Below are 17,625 nucleotides of genomic sequence, written 5' to 3'. Positions count from 1 at the left end.
CACTGTCAAAGGCCAGTGCTTGTGGGCCCCAAAGGAACTTATTGGTGCAACAAGAAGTGGCCAAAGCCATGGCTAGTGGGCCCCAAAGAAACCTGTTGGTGTAACATGTACAGTGGGTGCAAATAAATTTATTGGTACAACGTGTACAGTGGCCCCGGCCAGAGGTTATGGCTAGTGGACCCCAAAAAAATGTATTGGTGCAACAAGTTCAGTGGCCAAGACTGTGGTTGAAGGCAATGGCTAGTGGGTCAAAAAAAAAAAATGATAGTATAACAAAACCCTTGACATTCTGTGAAAAAACGTTAGTTAAGAGAGTGTTAAGGTGATCAGATTTAACGATAAAAAAACATAGCAACAAAACCTTTGAAATTCAGTGAAAAAACGTTTGTTAATGGAGAGTCAATGTGATCAGATTTAACGCAACAAAACCCTTGAAATTCAACACTCACATTTAAGTCCACCTTAACTTTGCGCCCCCTGTTACGGGCAGTGTATGACCACAATGATGACATCACTAATTACATTAAACATGACAGCACTGATTTGATTCATTACATTTTGAAATATGAGAACCATGGCTAGTGGGCCCCAAAGAAACCTATTGGTGTAACAACATGTATAGTGGCCATGGCTAGCGGGCCTGAAGAAACCGATTGGTGCAACATATACAGTGGCCACGGCCAAAGCCCATGGCTATTGGACCCCAAAGAAACCTATTGGTGCAACATGGAAAATGGTCACGGCCGAAGGCCATAACCACTGCCCACAGCCGAAGGCCATTGCTGGTGGGCCCCAAAGAAAACTATTGGTGCAACATGGACAGTGGCCACGGTGAAGGCCATGGCTAGTGGGCCAGAAAGATACTTATTGGTGCAACAAGTACAGTGGGCATGTGTGAAGCTCTTGGCAAGTGGGCCCCAAAGAAACCTTTTGATGCAACATGTACAGTGGCCACAAAGAATCCTATTGGTGCAACATGTACAGTGGCCATGGCCAACAGCCATGGCTAGTGGGCTCCAAAGATACTTTTGGTGCAACAAGTATAGTGGCCAAGGACGAAAGCTTTGGTAACAGCCGAGCAGCATGGCTAGTGGGCCCCAAAAAACATATTGGTGCACTAAGTACAGTGGCCAAGGCCATGGCCAGTGGGTCCAAAAGAAACTATAGTGTAACAAAACCCTTGAAATTCTGTAAAAAGAACTTTAGTGAAGAGAGTTAAGTTGTTCAGATTTAATGAGAAAAACAAAACAAAAAAACCTTTGAAGTTTAGTGGAAAAACCTATGTTAAAGGAGAGTTAAGGTGATCAGATTGAACACAACAAAACCCTTGATATCCGGCACTCGCATTTTTAAGCAAGTCCACCTTAACTTTGCACCCACTGTTGCGCAGCAGCATATGGCCACAATGATGACTAAAATGCGAGTGCTGAATTTCAAGTGTTTTGTCGTGTTAAATCTGATCACATTAACTATCTCTTAACAAAGCTTTTTTCACTGTATATATAATATATATATACAAACACAGCCAGACCGCATTGACACATAGAGAAACATACCAAAATGACAGTAAGACCCTACCAGAACAAGTGACTCACGCCCAGAGCAAAACAGAGAGAGTGCAGACACAAAGGGCACGAAAGAGAATGCTGTATGACATACGATACATTGAGTACAGCTTGTATCTGTATTTACTTTCTCATTACCCTTCAGCTCTGAGGATCCTAAACGATACGAACATAGAAAGTTATTTTTCATCAAATTGACTGAAACACTACTTGGGATACATCATTAACAACACCTAAAGGGTGTAAGTCACTTCCTTCTGGGTTCTTCTCTGATGCCCTCGTCTGCATCTGGAGTTTTTCATTTTTTTTGGGGGGTGGGTTATGCAGTACTTTGTATCATATAGTCCTGCATGTCTCAAGATGGCAGTTAGGCTTTTCCATTAAACGTTTCACTTGCACAGCATGAACCACCCACACAGTAGGCCTGTATTCCCTATCTGCACCTTGGGATCTAGCACTGACCCCCCCTTGCTTTTTCAGTTGTTTTTCAGTTCATGTTTTTGTACTGGACATTCTCCCATCTACTAGTATTGCCAGATCATCCATTCTGGCATTGCATCCAAAAACCGCTATGCATTCCAAATTGCACTTAAAAAAATGCACAGTTACATGTCCATGTATTGTTTTATCCTACATCATCTCTTAGGGCAACAAACCATGCATCTGAGAAGGAGTAATTAAAATGAATGTGATTGGAAAGGAAGGTAAATTTAGCAGATTTTCTGTCCCCCCTGCAGATGAGCTAGTGATAACCATATATTGACTCAGCTGGAAAGTAAGATAGTGGCGGGAATTAGGAAATGATTGCAGATAGGTAAGAGATTCAGTGCACCAACAGATGAATATTGGACATAGCCACACATTCCGGATAAAAGGATGTCAGAGTACATTGAATGAACGAACCAATGGCAAAGTAAACGTGTTAGGCAGAATCACATGCAGTACCCTTTGGGAACACTACATGCAATTTGGACTAGAAGTGTAAGCACAATTTCACCTTTGGTACAAGCCTGTACTACACTGTTAAGACGGATTTCTGAACTCTGTCCTGGCGGCGCAGAAGTTCAGAAGGCCAACCTAATTACTTGGAACAGGGTAACCTCTGGACAAGCCAGACCAATCAGGGTAGCGATCGCGGCGGTCAAGACTAGGTCTCAAGAGGGGTGAGGGTGACTGAAAGCCCGCAATGAGCACACAAAGCAAGGACACTTAAAAACTACTCCAAACAGGTGTTATATTAAAAATATATACACATTTATTCCAAGGCCTTTAAAACAATGACCGTAGCGAGAAATCACAATACAACTCTAGTAAACCAACACATACCATACCAATACAATATATATACAAATACGAACAAGTCTCAACCGTTAGATGCACGAAATGTGTAGTCCACCTAAAAGGGAAGGAAAACAGGCAGTGCGAAATAATGCTTAGACCCAGTCCGCCTTCAGAGGCACCTAACTAAAAGGAAGTCCGAGCCCTACGAAGAGTGGAGCCTTGTGCTCAAAAGTACCTACACACGCTGGTGCCAATGGGCAAAAAAGGGGAGTCTCTTCGAGGCAATCAGGCAGTTCAGTTTAGTGCACAAATGAAGAAGAACAGAGTTCCGCGACTCAAGCGCAGCCTCCACTGTGGGCAGAAGCAGAGCGCAAGTACGGAAAGGCGTGCTGTTTTGACACAGCGGGGAAAAGCTATGGGCTCCTGCAGGAGGGCGACCAGTTCCTAGCTATGCTACTCACCGGTCCCCGATGCAAGCAGACCCAGGCTTCTCCGGGTCAGTTTCAGTCGCTGGCAGGTTCAGGAGAGCAGGGGACGTCTTGTCGTCGTGTTGATTCTGCAGCAGCAGAGTTGAGTTAAAGATGTCCCAAACGAAGTGAACCCGCACAGTTTGTTACCACAGCAGGGCAACGGAGCGGCCGTGTGTATCTCAGTCAAATGTACACTACTCACTTCAGACCTGGGAACGCCAAGTGTACGAATCGTGTGAGAGTGACAAGGACTAGAAATACTACACAACCTGGCGGCGGTTACAGAGCAAGACTCCTGTGTAGGCTCTTCAGTCTGCTGGATGGCCCAGAGACACTTCTGAAGGCTTACGAGCAGGAGATGGTGAAGATGCCAAGAATAGCTGTTCCCGCTATTCCAAGGGTCGAAATACCAGTACAGGCCTTCTGGTTCGATCAAAGGTAAAAAGGGTTTCACAAGGCGACAGCAGTGCAGAGGAGCAGTCCTTCAGCGGGTCACCAGCGATTCCTCGGTTCAGCCTCTTGGTTGCAGGATACTTGGCTCCTGTATTCCTTCGTTCGTGAGAACTCAGGAGATCGACATGGTAGTGGTGTTTCCAGCCCCCTCTTATCCACGGTTCCCTTCGCGCCAAAACGGAGGGGACCCAATGGGAGATCCGCTCATCAACACTCACACCATTCGTGGACCTATCACGGACCACGGTGGTCCCAGGCATTCACACCACCCTAGACTCTCTGGCACCCAGGATGTGTAGTGGGACCAGACATCCCAGCCCACATCCTGGAGGCACACACAAGGCCTGTAGAAGCCCGCGAAAGCATCCGTGTTTCGCGGGAAAGTACATGCCCAAATAAGGAAGGCCCCGGGTCGGCTCGACCTGGGGAAGGTGAAGGGAGCAAGACGGTCAGCGGACAGGACAAAGGAGCCTCGTGGTCTGGCCATTTTGGGAGCCAGGCCACCATTTTGGGCTAAGCGCGAGAAACGCGCTTAAAACGCCAAAAGGAGCTCAAAACACAAGAAACGATCGCTGCCACCATTCCCGTCCGTAAATCACTTGCACCGATCAGTTACAATCCTAAAAGAGTATCTAGGGCCTGTAGAAGGCTAGAGACCCAAGAGAGCAGTAACTTAGCTTACAGTGCCCTCTTGTGTTATGTTGCACGAAAGCCGCAACATGATAAAAGAAACTACGGAAAACAGCGTTTCCCGGTACTGACTGTCTTAAGGGCATGTCAGTTTCCCTGTAAGAATGGAGCGAAAGCCCAGAGGAGTGCGGCAGAAGGCTGCACTTCTCTGGCAAAGTCGAGAACAAGGTGAAAAACAACAGCAAAAAGTTTAGGGGTTGCCACATGGAAGTAAAATTACCCACAATTACGAAATCTTTCCTAACATACACAGTAAAATGGTAGCAATGGCTGAGCGGCCAGACTTATCTCAAGAGTTTAAGTGAGCAGTAGAACAAGTTACACAAAGGACCAACTAATACAGTGATTCAAACGAACACTTACTTGGTTTCTTGGTAAAAGAATATACATTTATTTATTCTGTCAGTTAGAAAACATTATGCCTGCAAGAGCAGCTCAATATCACACACTAATAAACCACAAATACACAACCGGTAAGTAAATGAACAAGTTTAACTCTACTGAAGTGGGAGCAAAACGGCTCTTCAGATACTTAATAAGGAGGTAAAAAGACAAGGTTATAAGAATAGACAGCCATAATACATCCATAGGTTTTTAGTTGGCTACAACCAGCAATTCTTCTCAATAGGCCTGGGCCAAAGTCAATGGTTCAGAGTCTTTGTATAGGATAGCACAGTTCTGGTAGATAACGGTTAAGTCTTTGCCACAGAGTTTAGAAGAGTTTGGCTAGGCGAATAGTTTGACGAATGTTTAGGAAAGGACAAACCTTCGAAGTTGAGAAAGTTTCCACGAACTCTCGCAATGGCTGAAATGATTTCCGGACCCCGTTCGCACAGTACCTTTGTATTGAAGAAGAGCTGTAGCTGAGGCAGTTGCTCCCGGCAGTTCGAGCAGATCTCGCTGTTCCTGAGCTTCAGTCGTGAGGACAAGAAGGACGACGTCAGGAGGTTTCTGCACTGCCCAGGGATTAGGCCAAAAGCTTAGCAAGATGTTGGTTTAAGGTGTGAGTGCCTTAAAGTCCACGAGCTGGTTTCCTTCCCTCTGGCTATCCGTTCAGCACTCTGATGAAAATTCAACCAGATGAGGACGGTGACCTGGTGGCTTACGAGTTGGTTGTTCCCACCAAACTCAAGGGAAGACGTTAATCTTGAAGGGCTTCACTGTCGATTGGAGTTTCAGGCGATTCGGACCTGCAGCAGGGCTTCACCGGTCGTCCAGGAGTTGCAGCAGTCCTCTTCCTTCAGCTTGTCTTCGGTTCTTTCGTTCCAGTGGTCGACTCTGCTTTCCAAGTCCCAGAGACCTGCTTTTAAACAGTTTTCCCCCATTCATTCCAGCTTGGCTGCCACTCACACAGCAGGGTGGCTGTCCTTGCCGGACAGCCAGCCGGCCAATCATGCAGGAGTTCAGTCAGGTCTCCTAGGAGACTAAGCACAGGGAGTTTCGGGCACCTCCCTCACATCATGTCCACCCGAGACACTCAGGCGCCAGAGGAGGGCTTCAGCATTGAAGCCCGCCAAAGGCCAACGAACAAAGGGACCAAACCTGGTTTGGCACGCAGAGACAAACACAAGAAGGACCTTTCCTAAATGAAATGGCGAAAAAAGATGACCGAAGTCTGTTTTTGCAGATAGGTCTTGGGCACCATATTGAAAAACATGTCTGACCCGATTTTTAGGTACTGTTGTTAGCGGTCGGGAAAAATCACGGTAGTTGATCTAGACCACTGCCACCAGCCATTTAAAGTAGGAAAGGGTAACATTTGACTGTTACATGAGTGTTTTGACTCAGGAGAAGCTAGGCAACCCCTCCAGCACTCTATTGGAAAATAGTGTGTGCTGAGTCAGTAAATTTAAAAAGACTAGTAAAGCCAATTTAAATTTGCTCATGCTCTGGAAGACGGTAGTCAGTCCAAGAGAAGGTATTTAAACCTTGGGGAGTCTAAAAGACACCCCTTTGTCACTGCACTGAAGGCGCTGTGTGACACACAGAAAAAGATGATGCCTATGGAGTTGTTAAAACTCCATAACCAAATAACACAAAAGTAAAACACATTGAAAATGAAAAGTTCAAGGGGCAAAATATAGAAAAAGAGCTGGAGGGCTCTAAGGTAGAGGGAATTAAGCACTTGTGTGAGAAATCTCCCTAACAACCGAGAGGCTAATAATGTATTGGTGTACAGACTAGAGTAGTGGGAGATGAGAATAAAAGGTGGAGATGTCTATTTACTGTGCAGGACATCTAATGAATATCTTTGGAGTAAGTGTCTGTGGAAGACCTGGGACCTCTCTTACCAAAAATGAGCATCTGCATTCATACACACCTTTAAAATATTCCAGGGGTTGATGATAGCCATGGAGAGCAAATTAGACGTGCTGGGGGTGCTCTGGAGAGGTAAACCAGGGGACAAGTATAGCTGTGTCGTGTCAGACAGGAAGTCAGAAACAGTTTAATTGAAAGCATTCAGCCATACTGTTGAAGTTGATAATGAAAATTGGGATCGCATAGTTTTGTCCCATTAAGTCATTTCTAAATACTTAAGGGTTTGTAGGATTATTAAACTTCTGAAACATTCTCTGTACTTCTTTTTTCCCTATAGTAACACTGTGCTTGCACAAGGCTATTAGTAGTGTCTTTCTTTTTGTGGCATGTGCTTGTATCTCTATTACTATCCTACTCGTATTTTGTGTTGATCAAAGATAATCTTGCCTTATATAAGCTAGGAGGACTGAATTGTGAATTTAAATGGGTGAGAGCCAAAATATGAAACTGCATAACTTATCTTTCCATAATAAGATAGTAAGCATACTTCCATTAAATATCCTTTTTTTTGTTTCTAGGTTCACATGATTCATTCAGCTTTTGGGTGGATGAAAAGTCGCCTGTTGGACCTGACCAAGCCATGTCAATTAAACGTTTAGCTAAGATTTCTCTGGTGAAGAAACTTATGAAGAAGTGGTCTGTCACTCAAAGCTTGACTTTCAAGGAGCAGCTCGAGGCAGGTATAAGGTACTTTGACCTCCGTGTATCTTCGAAGCCCGATGAACCAGGAGAAGAGGTTTACTTTATCCACGGCCTGTTCGGCATTAAAGTGTGGGATGGGCTCATGGAGATTAACAAGTTCTTAGCACAGCACAAGAAGGAGGTGGTGTTTCTGGATTTCAACCATTTTTACGCAATGACCTATGAACATCACACACACCTCATTAGCATGCTGCAGGAGATATTTGGAGATAAACTCTGTCAAACGGCGTGTGTAGAAAATGTGACACTCAACTATGCCTGGGAAAATAATTGTCAGGTATGTACATTAACAAAGTCAAATAAGTATACATTTGGGAAAGCTATTGGCGAAAGATGTGATATGCAGAATACCATGACCTAAATACAGCAGTTTACGCATAATAGTTTAAAAATATGCCAATGTATTCCTGCACTCTGACAAACCATAATATATGTACTCATAGTATACTACTGATCAGCTGTTGTTTATATATTAAGATAAGTAAATGAATTCCAAATATTTGTTTAAACATCTTCTGCAATACCACAGTTGCCCACAACATTTTCTATTGGACGCTGGATAAAATGTAGGTTTGATTTCTCATCTGCAGCATGCCCTCTGAGGGTACAATAAGTGAGGGCGGGGAGACCAATTTAGCAGAATTATTCAGTTTATTGATTGGTAAACCACAGAACAGAGACTGCTCTACTAGATTTAAAAACTAACATTTCAGAAATTATTGAGGAAGGGAACGTGGCATTGCTTCTGTTATTGAATCTCTTGTCGGCTTTCGACCTGGTTGATCATGATGTGCTGGCAGACAGGCTGATCCACAAAGGGAAATGTACTCCATCCGCAGTATCTTGGTTTAGGTCCTTTCTGGGCTCAAGGACGGCTTGTATGGTTGGTGTGGAGGCAAAATCCCAGAGGACGCTCTTAACATGCAGTGTTCCTCAGCGATCATGCATGTCCCCACTGCTTTTTAATATATATGTCAAATGCTTATGCAATCTCCTTACTTCTCTGGGAGTCAAATTTGCAAATTATGCAGATGATACCCAGATAGTATTTAAGCTTTGTGGGGTATACAAGGATGATGTAGAATGCGTTGACAACATTTTCAAAGCAATACAGAAGTGGATGACCACAAATTCCTTGGCCCTAAATGACTCAAAGACTGAGTTACTTATTCTGGGAACACCACACAGATTGAAAAATCTAGACACACAATACAAATGTCTTGTGATAAATGGGAAAACTATCCCAGTATCTGACTCAGTCAAAACACTTGGAGTCTTTTTTGATTCTCATCTCTCCTTTAAAAAACATGTTTCCTATCTAAACTCTTCATGCTCGTATTATGTCGACTTGCTGTGGCAGATTCGTCCCTATCTATGGGAAGCTAAAAGGCCTTTGAATAGGCAGCCATAGTGAATACAAAGCAGGACAATTGTAATAGTCTCTTGATGGGTACATCCGAAAGTAATATCAAGAAGCTCAAGGTGTCACAGAACGGAGCAGTGCGTGCTGGTAACTTTAGATTAGCCACGCGTAATTTTAAAAAAGATTGTTGGGGCAAGCTTTAATATGCACAAACAAGGGGGGTTCTGGGAATTTCTCTACTACTGGCCTATATCCCGGGTTAGAATCTCAACCAGAGTCTTTAGCTCACCATCCTTTCACAGAAGATAAATGTCCACTACATATTAGTATTTGTCCTGCCCAATGGCTGTCCAGCACAGAAATGCATGGCAATTCTCTTCTGAACAAGAGTACCAACAGCAACCCCAGACACATGTTTCGGCCTGGTTGGGCCTCGTCAGTGAGATGGAGCTGTGCCTCTCTAAGAACAGTGAGCAAGGGTTCCACTTCTGGATTACACTCGTAATTTAGGGTGAAAACCCAAAGCTATTTAATATGCACAAACAAGGGGGTTTCTGTGAGTTATTTTTAGTTGTTAGTAAATGTAGTGAGAGAGGGAAGGGTCAGTCTCTTTTCTATCCCCTAACCTAGATAAGCGGCACATCAGCACTTACTAGGGAGAGACTATCCACCTGACGGATAGTTAGTCTCTTTTGAGCAGGGATATGTAGTAATCAATAGGATACTGTAGATGTAGAAGCTACAATTCATGAACTCAAAAATGTTCTATCTGTTTTGTGTGAAAAGGATATAGGTCCTCAGGTAGAATTTGCTTGCCCTTAGACTTCTGTTGTAATTAATTGTCCATTTTAGTGTGCCAAGGGATGTTTTGATGAGCATCAGTTTAGATTTAGCAAATTCGCTGAAGACTGACCTCCATAATCTCCCTGTTTCTTTGCAATCAGTATATGTAGTACATGAACATATGTAAAAGGCTGGACTGTGGAAATGTGGCAGTGCCTCTATGTCGGCCCACACAGAACTTCATCCGGATGAAGGACCAATTATGCTCTAGATTTATGTATATGTATGTGAGTGTGGCATTGCACAACAGATTTTACTTTTTGAAAATTTAAAATGTTTCCCTAAAGGTACAGAACTAAAACATCGTATTTTGAGACATCCAGCAACCCAATCGATCAATAAATACATTTACACACATTACACTTACAAATAGGCTTACTGCATACAAACAGTAATGTTCAAGCACGACTAGGCATGTGTTGGCTAGCACAGTATGCGCTTGCAACAATGGTCGTCCTCCTTTGAAAACATAATTGTGCTCTATTCATTGACGTAAAATGTGAGCCAGAGGATATGTAACAGCAGTAACCAATCAAAAACTAGCATAGTTCCTCAAAATATATGAAGACAATATTAATAACAAATTAATATTGTTTGTGACTTAAGTACAATTACTACTTTCCTACAGCACTTATGTTCCCAGTGTGTTTTTTTTCATAAACTTGCTCAAGTGATTAACTTATTAAATTACATGAAAGGAACACCCAATTTAGTGAATAGGCATCTTATGCCCAAATTCTAAGGGCTCTTGATAGAAAAAAATGGAATGCGCATAAATAGCCATATAAAGTTCTTGCAAAAGATGTAGGCCTGCATTTTGTGAAACCACTTGTTTTTAATAATGGAATGTGCACTTCCCTTCTTGGTCCTGCATAATTTGGACAGAACCGCAGGATGTGCAACATGGTCTCAGATTCTTCTGGGCAGTTTGGACAACGACAGTCGGACACATCTATTTCAGCCCAAAATCCTGTTTCCTGTGGCAAGAGATTACATCTAAATATAGTGATCAGAATTCTCTGGGTAGAGACACAGATGCAGGTGAGGTAGCCATCCGGATACACTGGATTTCAAGGAGCAATTAGCTGATTTAAATGATCATAGGCTATCCTTTCCAATTTTAAGCACTCCAAAGGAAGGATATTCCAAACCACTGGGCTTTTTTTTAATCAGTCATGTCGGACTGATTGAACCAGGGTTGTGCTGTTTCAATTCTGGGCAGCTGGCCATGGGGATACCAAGAGCATTGTCCACAGGATTGACCATCCATTGGGAATGATTAGTTCTCCAGCATGGGGTCTGGCATAGATTAACATGCTCATGAAAATTCCCTGTCGTCCATGATCTCCAGAGCCTCCGAGCTATTCCAGCTGGTGCCTTAGGAAACCAAGAAGGCAGGCTTCTTGTAGAAAAGGCGCGAGGCCAAGAGGAAGATGATCATGGCGATGCCCTTCTGGGCAATATCTGGGATGAGGGCCTGGTCCTCATGAAGAACGTTTCCACTGCTCCAGCCAAACGGGATAGGCTGGAGAAGAAATATAGGGTGCTGGACTCCGCACCCAAGTGCCTGAGGTCACAGCCATCACCGGATTCGGTGGTATCAGCGGCCGCAAGGAAACGGTCAGCCAACCCCGTCCTCGTCATCTTCAGTCCCTCCGGACAGCGAGGGGAAAAGGATAGATGACATGGGAAAGAAGGTGATTTACACCATGGCGTCCACTATCAAGGCGGCCAACGCACTGGCGGTCCTGGCCAGGTACGACAGGGAATTGCTGTACAAGCTGGGGCCGATTCTGTAGTTCCTCACGATGATAAGAAGATGGAGGCAATCACTCTCTCTTCCAGGAAGGGGATGTGGCGTCTGATCATGCCATCACAGTAGCATTGGACATCGCCAACACGGGTTCTGGCAAGTGGGGAACAGTGCCTGCCTCTGTCGCCAAGGTTGGATGAAAGCCACACATTTCCGTCAGGAGGTCCAGGCGAAGGTGCTGGACATGCCCTTCGATGGAGAGAGCCTTTTTGGGAAAGTCATTGACGAGTCCCTCCAGGCCATCAAATCAGATACAGAGATGGCCCGTTCCCTGGTAACTCTCCAGCAGCACCGCTTTCCTTTCTTGATGGCCTTGATGGCCAGGGTGTGGGCCATCAAGTCGTTACTGGGCATGATTTCATCCTGCATCTACCTCGTTCACTCTGCAGGTTGCAGATGCAAACCCTAAAGGAATTCCTGGATGCCCGGTGGATACAGGTGTCGGGAAGCTTCACGGACAAGATCTCGCTCAACTAAAAGTTATGTTGGGCGATAGTTTGGTGGGGCGTTCACGCCAACATCGCCCAAGGCACAGGATTTCAAAGCCTGCCATACCAGGAGAGGTTCACCTAGGACGCCTCCCTAGAGTGATGGGGAGCGCACACCGGACGTCTGCACGCCAGAGGCCTGTGGCTGCTGGAGGAGAAGGATCTTCATATCAACATCCTGGAGATACGGGCAGTGTTCTGGGCCATCAAGTCGTTCCTCCTGTCTCTGAGAGGCAAGGTGGTGAGGATCTTCATGGATTCCAAAATACCATGTTTTACATCAGGAAGCAGGGGGAGACTCGATCCCCGGCGCTCTGCAAGGAAGCGCAGGATTTGTGGCGCTTGGCCATTGGACAAGGGGTGTTCCTCATCCCTCTCCACCTGGCACGAGTCAAGAACACCATCGCAGACTCCCTCAGCAGGGAACTGCGCTCCATCCACGAGGGGGAGCTTCATCAGGATCAGGTGGACTGCCTAGTCGTCAAGTGGGGCAGACCCCAAGTTGATCTGTTTGCTACAGCGGCTAACTCCAGTGCCAGAAGTTCGCCAGCAGATTCCACCAATCCAGCAGCCTGGGGGACGTGTTCTCCTTCCCTTGGGAAGGCCTGTTTCTGTACGCGTTTCTTCTATTCCCTCTCCTGCTACGAGTCATCAACACACTCAGACAGTGCCAATGCAAGATGATAATCATCGCCCCAGCGTGGCTGAGGCAGATTTGGTACCCGGACCTTCCCAACCTGTCGGCGTCACCTACGGTCAAGCTGCCGGTGGTTCCGGATCTTCTCACCAGAGAAGGATGCACAATCCTTCAGCACGACCCAGGATCACTGAACCTGGTGGCTTGGCTCCTGCAGCCCTAGAGTTTGGAGGGTATGCGTTGCCAGCAGACTGCAGGGAGCTGATGACCAAGGCCCGGGCGTCGTCGACCTTGAAGTAGTACAGTCACAAGTGGAAGCGTTTCACTACGTGGTGCTGGTCACAGAAGATTACCCCTCTGAGGGTCACGCCCCCACAGATCCTTCCGTACTTGCTATCCTTGGCTAAGGCGGCACTGGTGCACGCCTCCATAAAGGTACATCTGGCGGCTATCTCCCACTACACCAGGTGACCAGGAAGATCTTCACGTTGGTCCCACTGACTCGTCAAGGAGTTTCTCAAAGAACTTTTCAAATCTTTCCCGCCGGTGAAGGCTCCTGCCCCGGCGTGGGAACTCAACGTGGCTCTGACGATGCTCATTGGGACCCGCTTCGAGCTTTTGCATCAGGCCCCACTCAAGTTCCTCTCTTGGAAAACGGCTTTCCTTGTGGCCATCACCTCTGCCATAAGGGTAGGTGAGATGCATGCCCTGTCCTGCAAGCAACCGTACCTGACTTTCCACGAATCGGGAGGTGCTGCATACGCACCCGACCTCATGCCGAAGGTTCCATCTGAATTCCACCTCAACGAGCCTTTGGTGTTACCTGTTTTTTTTCTGAAACCTTAGTCTCCGGCAGAGAGGGGCTTGCACTCACTGGACGTTTCTTGTGCCATGAAGTTGTACGTGGCACGCACAAAGGATTTTCAGGAAGACTTCACAACTGTTTGTGAAATTTGGCCCTGTGAACCATGGGAAGGCCTTGTCTAAGGCTTCCATTTCAAGGTGGCTCTCCGGCTGCATCATGGACTGTCATTGGTTTGCGAACCGACCGTTGCCCGGCCGTCTGAGAGCCCACTCCACCAGAGCGATTGCTGCGACGACGGCATTCCTGTCAGGTGTGCCCCTGCTGGACATCTGCAGGACTGCTACGTGGAGGTCTACGCACACCATCACAAAGTTCTACTGCGTCTACAGGGATTCAAGAGAGGAGTCCAGAGTCTGTCAAGCAGTGCTATGCAACGTTTTCGCTTGAGGTGACCCTATTCCGGAGGTAAGATTGAATTGCTTCTGTTGAGCCTTGCCACCTCCTGTGGTTGATTAATGTTGCACTGCTATGTATTCTTTATTCATGAGCATGTGAATCCATGCCAGACCCCATCCTGGAGAAGGGTTTAACAGGTTGTGATCTAAGTCCATCATGCATTGAGAATATTGGTGTTATTGTTAGGTGCCCCAACAGTCTTTGTATGCAGAGTTTTTCTGTTCTCTGTAGTGACTGGGCCATTAATTCACTCGATTGTCCTATTAACTTCTAGAGGTTTTCTTCTTAGTGCTCACAATGGCTATGCCGGATGTTGCTGCGTTTTAGAGATCCCAGTCTCTCATAAATTCTGACTATGCATTAATTTGCAATTGGAGGCCTTTATTCATACTACATTGTCCCTGTAGGGCAGCAGAGGCATTCTTCTCTTGCCTACAGTACTGAGTTAGTGTATAGGTTGAACAAGGAGGTGTGGGCATGAGAACACAGATTGGGGCAAGCCTACGTTTGTCGTACCTCATCACTGCACATTTTCACCTATTTATCCACATTATTAAGAAATTAAGTAGCTCCAAAAGTATACCTCACCACTGCATATACTATCATCATTAATACATTCTGTAGCCCCGAAGGTAGGAATAGAACAAAATGACTACCAAAAGTCTGACCCCCATTTTTCTACAGATATATATGTGTGGGGGGGTAAAGTTAATACAAATGTATAGGGGTAAGGTGGGGGGCCTGTGCACATATATATTTGCGGAAAAATGGGGGGGGGAGGTCGGACTTTTGGTAGTCGGACTTTTGCATTCAGTCATTTCACGCAGATCCTCGAAGGTATGCACCTGGAGTTGGGGGATGTCCACAATTTGCATGGTTAGGCAGACCAAATGCTGTTTACAGGTTTACAAAGCAAGAACAGAAGGGATGCCTCATGGAACCTCTATATAATCAAAAATGTTCTAAGAGCAATGACCGTAGGCCACTTGGAGGTAAACTAAGAGCAAAAAATTGGTATGAGCTATTCATATAGCCACATCATTTATATCAAATTCTTTATTTAATGAATACTTATTTACTTTCAAATCAAACATACAAACTTATTACAAATTTCAATACTACAACATTAGACTTCACTTTCCATTTCATTAAAAAAGTGGTACATACATCAATCGCGGGTCACCAAATTCAATCTGCATAGGATGAACACTTGTTCAGTGCAAAAATTGCATGTGCAAAGGATGGAATCAATGAAAACAACACCGTAGGTCTGATATCTCATGAATTATACAACCTACTTCTGTTAACAAATGTAAAAACATTCCACTAGAAAAAGCATATCATACAAGTAATAGCCTAGATATATGTGAGTCTGCCTGAAGATCACATATTTCGAGACAAGTAGGTGAAGGTTTAACACTTGGTCATTCCAAATCCATGCTGTCTATTGGCTAGTATGTTAGAGCCTGAGAGCCAGTCGTGAAGTCTAAAATAATTCAGCTGGCCAAATATCTCAGAAGAGCCGTTGAGAGAAGAGATGCGCCTGCATGACCCGGGTTAACTTCTGTCATCCTATGTGTAGCAGCCATCTTTTAGCTGGATGGTGCCTATTTAGTGAGCTCAATAACATTGTATACATTAGTAAGAATGGTGCCCAGAACTATTATTTGTATGCAAGTCAACTGGTGACCAATCACGTCCATGGTTTTTACAACTGCTTTGATCTGTGAAACCTATGTTACTTTACTTTACGGAATTTATAGTGCGTAGCCATGGACCATAGGGTTTGAGGGCACACCAAGACAGTTGCAACAATAAACACTTAAGCACCATGGTCATATACAGGTTAGGGATTCTGAGTGAGGTCAGGAGTCTTGCTACTTAGGTGAACAGATAGGTCTTCAGTTTCTTTTTAAAAGTATTTGTAGATTCCATGCTTCTCAAGTCTGGGGGGAGGGTGTTCCAGACCTTAGGGGCGATTGCAAAGAAATCTGTATTGGATACTTTCACCATTCTGCATTTAGGTATTACTAAGAGGTTGTGATTATTCGATCTCAATGATCTACCATGAGTTCTTGTGACCAGAAGCTGCTGTAGATATTCTGTCATTTTTCCCTATCTACAGTGTTACTTCTATGAGGGTTGACGGTGGAGCTGCTCTTCTTGCCTTGTTGATTCTTAAGTTTCAGGGCTTCCCTTTTGGATGTATGAAAGTTTGTCACATTTCTTTTTCCGAATGACCATTTAGCCAACATTTTGTGGATCGATTTTGGTGCTTTTTTTTACCACACACAATGGGGGACTGCGGTTGTTAAGACCCCCGCTCCCCTCTTTTGCCCCACACTCCCTGTCTATATACTTTACTCTGACCTACTATCTGTACCTTTGTGGTAAAACAAGTGGCAAAAAAGAAAATGGCCATTCTGGGTAATGCCACCCTTTCTCATGTGATGCTAATTGTTATTAATGTGAAAATCACCATAGAGGTTAGTATAATGAGCAAACGGGCTTGGACATTTATCACTATAAAATGTCCCACATTTGGGACAGTACCGTGAGCTACTAAATTGCCAGAATTATACAAAGGTTGTTGTAGATGTTGCAAAGGCTTCACAAAAAACCCTATAGTTTTTCCTTTTTCTCTGTTAAATTCCTGAAGAGGTGAAAACATTTTATGCACTTGCAAGAATTCTCTTTTTGTAGTCCTACAATGTGCATCAAATCACCCCCTGCTGTTCAGTGTGGAGGTAGGTGTGCTTGTGGCAGTGAAGCTCAATTTTCACTTAGCCCGCAGATGTGTAAAAAGCATCTATGGTCTGTGTTCAAGCCTTATTGGAGACATTTTTCAACTGCACACCAGTCCCCTCTTACTATTTTACAAAAATGGAAGGGAGTGATTTAAGGTTTCCCCTCTTATAACTGTAAGGAACACATGGTGGCAACAGTAAAGACAGACACAAGTGATCACATTTCAAGGGTGTTTATTAAACTGTATGAATGGGTGAGAAAAACGCCTAATCTAAACCTAAATCTAAGATGGGAGCAAGCTACGACCATCAAATAATAATAAGGCAGTCCTAGTGGCATTTTGTCAAATAAAAAGGGCGTATACTAAAAAAAGAAAACTATTGCCGATCCTTACTGCTAAGTTACAAAATAGTGTGGGATAATGTCCACCAGAAAAGAAAGAAGTGTTCACAAAACGATAAGTCAGGACAGTATAGCTGGGGTCTCCCTTCCCCACGTTTTTAGCATGGGACAAGGCGGGAATCCTGAGCACAATACACAACTGGGCTTATCTAGCACGAGCTTATAGTTCTTTTCAGCGATATCAGGACCTTCGGTAACCAAGTCTCTTTCATACAACGTCTCTTGCCTCCGAGGACCTGATGTGTTAAAAATAACAAAAGTTCCTTTCCGTAATCTTTTACGTTGGGTGATGACTCTTCACCCCTCGATCCCCCTCATCCGGGCTCTGATCCTTCTTGAATGTTAGCCTCTCTCTGTCGGGTTCACTACGGCCTTTTACTCAAAATATTTTCATCTGTAGTTTTCACGAGTCTCAATGTCTTTTTAAACACCCTTTCACTGTGGACATCCTTCAGCCGGGTTCACTCTTGTCAACACAATGTTCATGGGGTTATTTTGCTTCACCCCAAATTGCAGGCATCCCTCAGCCGGGTTCACTAGACCCCTTAGGTTCTTTTCTTACCTAAGTCTGGGTCTCAGTCCCCAGTCAG

The 17,625-nt window shown here is 44.7% G+C and overlaps 1 protein-coding gene across 1 annotated transcript in view; it reads left to right on the top strand.

Moving 5' to 3' along the window:
- Positions 1-17,625, top strand: part of PLCXD2 (phosphatidylinositol specific phospholipase C X domain containing 2) — a 107,352-nt gene that overhangs the window by 15,356 nt on the left and 74,371 nt on the right. The window contains exon 2 of the mRNA XM_069637188.1: positions 7,297-7,757. Within this exon, the coding sequence (XP_069493289.1) occupies positions 7,297-7,757 (461 nt within the window). The remainder of the gene's footprint in view (positions 1-7,296; positions 7,758-17,625) is intronic.

The sequence above is a fragment of the Ambystoma mexicanum genome, chromosome 7p (genome assembly GCF_040938575.1).
Source record: "Ambystoma mexicanum isolate Mex_15411 chromosome 7p, UKY_AmexF1_1, whole genome shotgun sequence".
NCBI classification, from domain to species: domain Eukaryota; kingdom Metazoa; phylum Chordata; class Amphibia; order Caudata; family Ambystomatidae; genus Ambystoma; species Ambystoma mexicanum.
Note: the sequence above shows the minus strand (reverse complement) of the source record. Positions and strands in the feature narration are given on the sequence as shown.